Source organism: Lolium rigidum, chromosome 4 (genome assembly GCF_022539505.1).
Source record: "Lolium rigidum isolate FL_2022 chromosome 4, APGP_CSIRO_Lrig_0.1, whole genome shotgun sequence".
NCBI lineage: Eukaryota > Viridiplantae > Streptophyta > Magnoliopsida > Poales > Poaceae > Lolium > Lolium rigidum.
In genome coordinates, this window is record NC_061511.1 from 126,800,322 (window position 1) to 126,809,700 (window position 9,379).

Here is a 9,379-nt window from a genome sequence, read left to right on the forward strand (position 1 = left end):
TTCACGTGTGTCCTCCCCGCCTTGCAGCACCGCGCTTCCCCCTAGCCCTGGGTGAGGGTCCATGCGGTGCGGCGCGGCCCGGTTTAGGTGCACCTGAGAAAAAAGGTGACAGGTTGTTGGCGCCTCTCTCCGTCCCATCGCCCGCGCCGCGCAGGCCAGGAAGAAAAAAGTAAATCCCCGCCGCTCCGGGTCCGATCCATCCAACCACCGCGCGCCGTCCCATCCCGGCCGTGCGGCGCCACGCAGCGACGACGAACGATCCCCACAAAAGCAGCCGCACCGGCCACCACGCGGCTGTCGCGAGCTAGAGCTGAGGAGGAGCTCCGGCCCAGCCACCCCGGAATGGGCTCCAGCAGCCCGGCGGTGCCCGACCCGGCCCTCGCCCTCGGCCTCCGCCACCCCGCCGCCCTCGCCCGCCGCATCGCCATGGCGCGCGGCGTCGCCGTCGCGCCCGCGCTCCGCCCCTGGCTGCTCGTCGACGCCGTGCCTCTCGTCGTCGTCGTACTCATCGCCGCCCACGTCCTCGCCCTCGTACGCCCCTTCCTCTACCCAAATCCCCTCTCGCTCAACGCCCCCTCCACCTCCTCCTCCTAGTGACGCTGATTGGGTTGGGGATAAAATGGTGTGCTGTGGCAGGGCTACTGGATCTACAGGCTCGCTACCGATGGGTCCAAGCACCCTGCGCGGAGCAAGAAGCACTAGAAGGTTGATCGGGGTACAACACATTTCTCATATGCTCTTTCTTCATTTCTTCACTCCTTGTCCTGCGTTGGTTATGATGCTTGGTCCCGCCAGTGATATCTGCGAATATGTGCCTAATAGTAGTATGTAGGATGCTATATATTGTTTTATATACTGATACACTCATTTCCTGGTATTGTTATTCAGTATCACCAGCATGGCCTTAGTTGTTTTTGGTAGTGAGTTTGGCCTTAGGGCTTCAGCCCGATTTGGCTTTGCCGAAGAACTTGCCGTAGAGCAGTTTATGATAGTATGGGTTTCAAATCCATAGGAATGGCTGGCTTTTTTGTTGTCTCACCAAGCCTATCACAGCCCTCCTCTTTACCCGGGCTTCGGACCGGCTATTCCTTATAAGTCGTAGGCGGAGTTTATAATACTATATACCTGATAATATATATATGGAGACCAAAGAGCTAGATCTAGACTTGATGTTAGATGATGATGACGATGCAGACATAATTTTGGTGGATATATTAGTGGATCATGATTGTTGCTCCCAACACTAAAATATGTAATCATTTATCCTTGTTGATTATGATTTTCTGCATTTTCTGAATGAATGTGTTGTTCTTTGTGGTTCAGTTATGCTGTATGTTATGAAAGCATCCTTTTCAACATTGATATAAATCACTAACCTTATAATTGTTTGGCAACATGTTTTGAGGAAAACTGTTTGAGCCTACAAGGGCATTCACATGCTCCAACTTGATATTCTTTTCGGTATTATATTATGTACTCCCTCTGTTTCGAAATATGGTTTGATCTTACTCTGTTAATGGATAATTTATGTGACATAAAATTCGTGTCATTAGATTCATATTCACAAATACTTACGAACCTGTTTGTCATTTATTATTTTTCAGCTGTGCCCCTTTTTTGCTTGCTTTCAGATCCATATACCACTTGATATTACTTTTCAAGGCTTTTGTGTCACAAATTTTCTTGAAGACTTCATTTGTGCAGGCTGAAGGCCTGAATCTTTCTTGAAAATTTAAATTCAACAAAATCGTATTTGCCCAGGAGTTTTTTCGCTAGTACAAGATCTCAAATCCCTGCCCATCCCCATATCTCAAAACTCAAAGTTTGTGTGTCAATGCATTGATAGAAAGAATGTAGTTACAAGGCTAGGACTAGTCCATGCCATCCACAAGGCCACACAGGTGCACCAGAGGAAACAAACTTACTAACATACCCGCCACAAGAGTGGAGAATCCAACTCTGCAAAGAAGGAAAATATTGGGCCTCTCCAGCTTTGGAGTAGGCCGTGAATCCACAGGAGCGGCGAGATCTTCAGGAGCATCATCGCCGCACCGATGGTGACTTTGCACTTCACCCACCATCGAGATCTGGCATGGACCAACTGGTGGGGGCAGCAGGCCCAAAAGGGCACGGAAGACACCCCGCTGATGGCGCAAAGGTCCTGAAACTACCAATAGCCGCTCGCGTCCTGACCACTGCGCCACCTCATCTTGCCACACCCCTCGCCTGTTGTAGCATATTCCCACAGCTATCAGCTGATACCTGTGGAGTGCCTCGTGAGACCAACATACCACGGCACAGGATCTTCCTCGATCTACAACTATGCCAACCAAGGTAACCACACTGGCCCATTGCCGGTGCTCCTAGTCCTAGGATCTGCACCCTAGAGCCAACTTTTGTGCTGCTGGCCTGCTCTCAAACCAGTGGCCAAGCCACAAGTAACAACGCCTGAGGGAGCGACATCGGCGATGCCTCTGTTGTCCAATCTGGCAAGCCAGGTCTTGGTTTTCACCAGGAGTGTACAAGACCAGGAGGTTGGAGGTGAGTCGGGACTCAACGATGCCACGAAGGAGGGAACAACTCCCAAGGGCGTCGCAGTCGCCGGAACCAAAAAAAGGGAGAGTAAGGCCTTCTCCTGGAGGGCCCTGACCACCGCACACACATCACACAACTCTACAAAGACAGAATGGGAGAATACTAGCACCGCCTACAACTTCGCCAGCCCAAGATCCTAGTTGGCCCACCGTGCAACAACAAAGGCCACCACATGCTGCACATCAAGGACCAGCATGAGCAAACTACAGCGGCATCCCTAGAGCTGACCTGTGGTCTGAAGGGCCCGTGCACCGGCTTACCCAGATCTGTGGTGAGGATTCCCAGATTGATAGTATGCTGGTCCCGCGTCTCTTCGGCAGCAGCAAAGATGGTAACTTGGTAAGGCAAGTTTAGACCCCTCTGGCACCAGTTCTGTGGCGAGCGAGCGTTGTCTAGATCTGCAACACCAGCCGGACAGATCGCTGGCCACCTTGCTTGCTTGCCAAAAGCACAACCCTTTCGGCAACAACGCATGGGAGGGGAGCTGCAAGAGCTTGGTGCCGGTCACTGAAGATGATGACAAAGACTCGTGCACCCGCCTAAAACAGAGCCACCATCCTACAGCCGTAGAAGAGGCCGTGCCGACAGCCACACTGGGCACCGCCAGCGTAGTGGCTTGCCAGATCTCGCAGTAGCCCGCAGCCAGACACAGACCAGGCCACCAAACAAGCACCAGACAACTGCGGTGCCAGACAACAGCTCTGACACGGTGTAGACGGACAGACAAAATACAGTGGACCAGCGACCGTTGCCTGGTCCCACCTGTCTGGCAGCACTTCATGCTAACTGACCTACTGCGACCGAGTGTCACCCTTCCTTGACCAGAGACCAGTGCGGGGGACAGCCAGCGAATAATAGCAGAGCCACGGAGGGAGACCCAGCTGCCGCCCTTGGAGAGGAGAAGGAGAATGGGGTCTAGGGTTTTGCAACAGAACTTGCCCTGTTTGATCGATTGCGACATTGCTGCTCCCAAAATGGTCATCGTCATGTCTTCGGTTAACATATGGCAAAAGGAAATTGCTCTAGCCTCTACACCACCCCAATGATTTCGTTAATGATCCTTGCCTTGGAAAGGAAAATGCATATTGTGACTCAGATGGTCTAATTAGATTGCTTCCCCCTTACCCTCTTCAATGACTATACTTTGGACTTTTGATTATTATTTTCTTGAATATGCAACAAAATTTGTTCCATTTTGTATTAGAAAGAACGCATCAAGAAGATGCCCTGTATGAAGTGAAACTGAAAGCGACAAGCAAAGGGCAAAAGCGAGCAAAATCTAGGGAAAACAAGAAAAAATACTATAAAAATATCTAAAAACCCTAACTTGCTAAAATAAAAATAAAAAACCCAGACCCTTGAGTAGGAGCAGCATTGGCCATTTGGCCTTGCGTGTATTGTACAGCAAAAGCACTACCTGTCCTCAGTTTATGGCATTCTGTCTTTTGGAGGGAATAATGTGACAATCTTTGACTTAATTGTCCTAGTGAAAACTGAGAAACCAAAATTTTGATCGACTATAAAATGGTCATAGTGCTCAAGTACTGCATGCATAGCACTAAAAAAACATTTGAATGTCTGAAGTAGCCTTTGTAATGCTTCAAACCGTCTGGTTGTTGATTCCAAACTAATACATGTCTATTCTATTGCAGGCTAATGTTTTTACATGTAAGTCTTGCACCGTCTGGTTGTTGATTCCAGAGGTCCAATGTAAAGGGATTGTGTAGCAAAGCTCATGCAAGGACTGAAGACAAAGAACAAGTCACTTACAGTGATTTGTTCAGATCTTGGTTGCTGTTTCAGAAGCGAGTTGGCTTGTGTGTGAAAGGAGGGGCCTTATGGTCATAAATAGTTTTGAGTTGTTCAAAAGGTTTGTTATAGGTGATCTTTCCCTGTCAAAACCGTCAGCTAGATAACTGCTCTCAGTTACATCTGATGTGGGCTTGTATAATCTTGTGAGCAGCTTTTTCTTTGCTCTGAACAACATAATTTTTGGATAGGAGGCACTTCTGAGAGTTTTTATTAAACTGTACTAAATTAAATACTGAATCTCTTGGGAAAACATCTCGTCCAAACACCTCCAGATAGTTCTACCTTGTGTGAACAACACATGAGAAATTTAGGGCGCGTTTGGTAGCCTGCATCCCCTTGGCTCGCATGGAGGGAGCAATTTTCGTTTGGATGCCTGGGCGCAAGGATGCGTTGTCGCATGACCCCGTTCTCAAAGTAGTGTCGGGCCAGGTCCGGCAGTTTCCAGCGGTGCAAGCAAATCTCCACGGCCGCTGATGCAAAAGGAAATCTTCGGCGCATGGGCGGAGACGAGAATGGAGATGGCGGGAGCTGCGGCGCGCATCGGCGAAAAGCAAAAAGGGGGGCAGGAAGGATTCTGTCACCTCCCGCCGCGCCATGGCCTATTTCTACCCCCCCTCCTCCCCCCCCCCCCCCTCCCCAAAATTTCGAGCTCCTCCTCTCGTCGGCAAGCAGGTAAGAAGCGCACGCATCTCCGGTCGGCGGTTGCAGCAGTGGCGGAGGCGGCGGCGGCGTCGAGTACATCTGGGCTACCTCCTGGTGTAGCGCATCTTCACCTCCGACCATGACTGTAAGTCACCCTTCATCCCTGTAGCACGACAATGTTTAGATCTAGGTTAGGAGTAGTCAGATCTTGTCTAGGGTTTGGTCTTGTGAGCTATCATGATCTTGCTACGATTCGACAGTTCCGGCTCCTACTGCCATGGTGTTGTCTAGGGTTTGGTGTTGTAGCAGGGGTTAGTCGAATGATCTGCTTGTGTGATTTAGGATGGACTTGTCCTGTTGCTACCGTTGCCATGACCTGCTTGGTAGATTTAGGATGAACTTGTCCGGATGCTAACTTTGCCATGAACTGGTACGTTGATGTGTGTAGGACTCCTTCTGCGATGAGTTTAGCCAGGCGTTTGTCTGCGTAGGGGATTCACAGATCCCTTCCCAAGTTCCCGATTCGCAGCCCACGTATGAGTCCAAGGTCACCCCTCTGCCCGTGTCTGACCTGGTGGCTCAGGTAGCGGCAGAAGTGGCTGCTAGGTTGGCCCGCACTAAGAAGAACAAGAACCGGAGGGAAGTGGAGAAGGCCCTGAAGTCCGGACAGGACAGGAAAGGAATGCCACCATGACGACACCACGGTAGTGTAGGATAAACTTCTGGTTGACTTTTGGAATGATATGCATGCCCATGTTAGTTTCAGATTTGTTGTCAACACTGGTCTTGTTCTATTGCTCATTTATGCATTGCTTCATTGTTGTGATTGCTAACTTCTTATGCCATTCTAGTGGTATGTGGTGTTTCGCGGCCGGGTTCGAGGAATCTACAGCTCATGAAGAGTCTGTCAAGATCAGGTCAATGGCTACTTCAACAACAGCTAACGAGGATATGCAATATTGGAGGAGGCACAACAAGAGTACCTCACCTACCTGGAAGAGGAGCTCCTAGCAGGCCATCGATGATGCAGTGCTATTAGCACAACTGCCGCCGGATGAAGTACATACTCTACAAGAAGCATCACCAGAGGTACGTCCCAGTCGGATCAAAGATTACAAAGTTTAGGCAATATGCGAGTAATTTGAATCGGAGAGGGAGCAATCATGATTCTGCATGGGCGGATGGGCCTAGGGCGCTGCAACTTGTTTTCTTGTGCACACCTGACACCTCCATGGCTATTATTTCTCCTAGTTATGTTTGTGGTTCTGCATTTTATGGACTGTACACGCAGAAGTCGGCAAGATCATCATAAGAAATGCGTCGGTACAAACGGAAGCTTCCCGTTGCATTTCTTTGCTAGTGGGGCAGCACGACAAATGGCAAAGTACAAACGGAAGCACGGTAGGCAGAAGATTCACACTTTGATGGGCCAAAGTGTCGAGGAATCTCAGTCTCCTGCACCTGCAAGGCTGCAAAATTCTGATCTGGAAGAGTTCGGAAGAATGAGAAGGAAAGAAAAGGGTGACTTTTTTCAGGTATGAAATCTCCCCGAATTAGAGCAGCCATGGAATTGTTCTTCTTACATCACAGCATATGTACTATTGAGTATCGACACACGGAATCAATGTCGTTGTTGCTTGCCACCAGCAAAGGTAATAAAGCTAGAGCCAGCTAATCACGCCACAATGACTGAAACGAAGAAAGCAGAGGCGGAGGGGAAGAGCTTTCTTTTAATCGAGTCATCATGATGTAATAATCATGGATTAATTAACATATGGTATGATCACAGTCACAGCAGAGGCGATCTGCTGATTGTTCTGGCGTCGACATCTGGCTAGCGGCACACGATGCAGAGGACGACGGCGATGATCACGATCAGGATGAGGAGCGGCAGGGATATGATCAGCACGAACTCCATCCGCTCTTGCCTGCAAAATGGAAGAGACGATGAGAAATTAAGATCGATTATTGGTTTTTCACATTGAGCAACAAATAAATGCCACTCTCCAAAGGGTGGAGCAAAATGTCTTGCTGTTGCCTTTCTCACCCTAGCACCCCCCCCCCCCCCCCCTCCTTCCTGAACTGCTGTGATACAACTCAAGTGGATCAGGTGAAGAGCAGGCAAAGATTCTCTAATCCTGCAGAATCATTTATTTACGCAAAGAAATTGGTTATTTCTGACACATTTTTAGGCCGAAAGGGATTCATTCTCCTGACCCACAACAAATCCCTCCAAGGATTACTCCTACTTGTCCTCCATCTTCGCTTCTTCAAGGCATGATCGAAGCTTGGATGCTCAGCAAAGGGCAAAGGCGTTCCCTTTGCTATAGCAAAGGGCAAAGGCATTCCCTTTGATATAGCAAAGGTGGAGGGATCTAATTCGGTTGAATTACTACATCAATTATGAGCGACACGAATTGATTCGATTCCTCATCCACGTGCACATAGGTCAAACCTAGCTAAAGCTTTCCATAACAAAACACGGTACAGAGGATTGCAGGCGATGGGTCTAAAGGTTCATGATCCGTTAATTACCGAACCTCTCTAGGATTTGGCTGAGATCAGAGCATCTGCTAGCCCTCTTCAGCCCTTCTAACCTCGAGAAATTAGTCGGTGCTACTCACTACAGCAGCTGAGCCTGAGTGGTCTAAGTCGAACTGAATATGCTACTAGTAGATAGCAAGCCACGGAGCAGTGTTGACTGGATGAGTGCAGGAGCCAATCAAGATGGGAGTCATGCCATGCGTGAGTTTTGAAATTCGCTGAGGAATAAATCTAAAAGAAAAAAAATGAACGCCACAAGATTTGACAGGGACAACAAAGAAACTATATAGAAGTGTACCTGCGACGAGCCGAGCTGCCGATCCGGCGATCTTGTTGCTGCTCCTGGCGCCCCTTGATCTGTTGGAGAAGAGGCGGAGGGGAGGAAGAGTAGTGGAGACTGAATTTGGGGGGAGAAGGGGGCGGAGGAGGAGAAAAGCAGGTGGTTTGGGTGGTGCGTGTGCTAAACTAATCAGCTAGAGTGCCAGAGTGGGGTGGAGAAGAAAGGAGAAGCGGAAAAACGCGTGACGTGTCGTGTGGCTCGCGAGTCGCGAGTGTGAACCGAGGACTCCGGCGCTACTGGCCTGGCCTGAACCCTGACGGTGACCGTCGAAGATGTTTGGGTTCGGTGGTGTGGTGGACGGTGCCTTCGCCCTTGCCAATCGGGCGTTTTGTTGGACACAGACGTGCACACTGAATACAAAAAAAGATGAAATCAACAGCAGATTGCACACCACAGACAAGAGCGTAATTAGAGATCCATGTTTTGCTTTGCTGTTGCCTCATCGGTTGTAGCCCAGCTCATGTGCTGTGCGAGTTTGGTACGTACTAGAGCCGCTTGTGGTTTTTTATTTTCCTGTAAGCACTCCAGCTCACTCCATTGCTTTCTATCATCAGCAGAGCCAAGTGCCTCTTTTTCCAATTACATTCTCCTGAAAGCATGGCAAAGAATCGGAGAAATCCGTAGAGAGCTTTACATTAAACAACGGTAGCACGCGCTACCGCACTCCACACGCACACATGGATCAATCGGCAATACATTTCACGTCGATAATCAAGCTAGAAGAAAGAAAGAAAAATGTACGTATAAATCACACAACAAACACGGCTACGAGACGACTACATGATATGGCGTGGAACCCGTCCGTCCGTCCTTCCGGCGAACGGCCAGCTGGTTAACCTAACGGCAGATGATGCAGAGGATGACGGCGATGATGATGACCAGCGCCACCAGGGGCAGCGATATCACCAGTACCATCTGCATCTTGTCGTCTGATTTTGCGATGCGCTGCGGATAATCTGTGCGGCCTGCAAGAATGGGAGGAGAAGAAAACATTTCACACTGAGTACAGACTACAGAGTGGTAGTGATTGTAGTGTAATACTGTCAAAAATATACTCCATATAAACACAGCCGTAGCATGTACCTACCTGAAAGTGTAGCTCCTCCTGATGATGTGCTCGAGATATCGATACCTCCCAGTCCAAGGTAGCTGATGGTGAGAAGCTTAATCACGAGGATGAGGCAGAGAGAAGCAAAGGGAGGGGCTAGTTAAATGGAGTCCTGGCAGGGGAAAGCGAAGGAATCAATCGAGGAGAATGGTTTGCGCTGGAAGCGTCGCTGGTTAAGTACCGAGTCGAGAGAATCAAAGCAGCGAAAGGCGACGCGTGCCCCTGGCTTTCCATCGTTCTATCTCCGTGTCGGCATGTTTTAGCTCTCTGGAAGCATCTGAACTTTGCCAGGCGTACGCATGCTCGCCGACTTAATCCACTCGCCCGGTGGTCCCTTT

At 49.4% G+C, this 9,379-nt stretch overlaps 1 protein-coding gene and 2 long non-coding RNA genes across 4 annotated transcripts; 1 reads left to right on the forward strand and 2 right to left on the reverse strand.

Annotated features, from left to right (window-relative positions):
* Window positions 1-145: 145 nt before the first annotated feature.
* On the forward strand, window positions 146-4,657 carry LOC124708792. Of its 2 annotated transcripts, none has more exons than XM_047240455.1 (3): window positions 146-531; window positions 637-705; window positions 4,248-4,657. In XM_047240455.1, exons 1-2 carry the CDS (start codon window positions 343-345, stop codon window positions 700-702), a joined length of 255 nt encoding a protein of 84 aa, XP_047096411.1. In that variant the 5' UTR covers window positions 146-342; the 3' UTR covers window positions 703-705; window positions 4,248-4,657. The 2 variants fall into 2 exon arrangements, with proteins under 2 accessions (XP_047096411.1, XP_047096410.1); XM_047240454.1 differs by having other exon boundaries at window positions 637-715; window positions 4,248-4,617.
* A 2,104-nt stretch (window positions 4,658-6,761) lies between these two features.
* Window positions 6,762-8,097, reverse strand: LOC124708842. Its single transcript, XR_007005352.1, has 2 exons — window positions 7,892-8,097; window positions 6,762-6,977 (listed from the first exon to the last, which is right to left on the reverse strand). It is a non-coding gene; the product is annotated as an uncharacterized LOC124708842 (long non-coding RNA).
* Window positions 8,098-8,538: 441 nt separating this feature from the next.
* LOC124649434 lies at window positions 8,539-9,068 on the reverse strand. Its single transcript, XR_006986631.1, has 2 exons — window positions 9,021-9,068; window positions 8,539-8,898 (listed from the first exon to the last, which is right to left on the reverse strand). It is a non-coding gene; the product is annotated as an uncharacterized LOC124649434 (long non-coding RNA).
* Window positions 9,069-9,379: the final 311 nt, after the last annotated feature.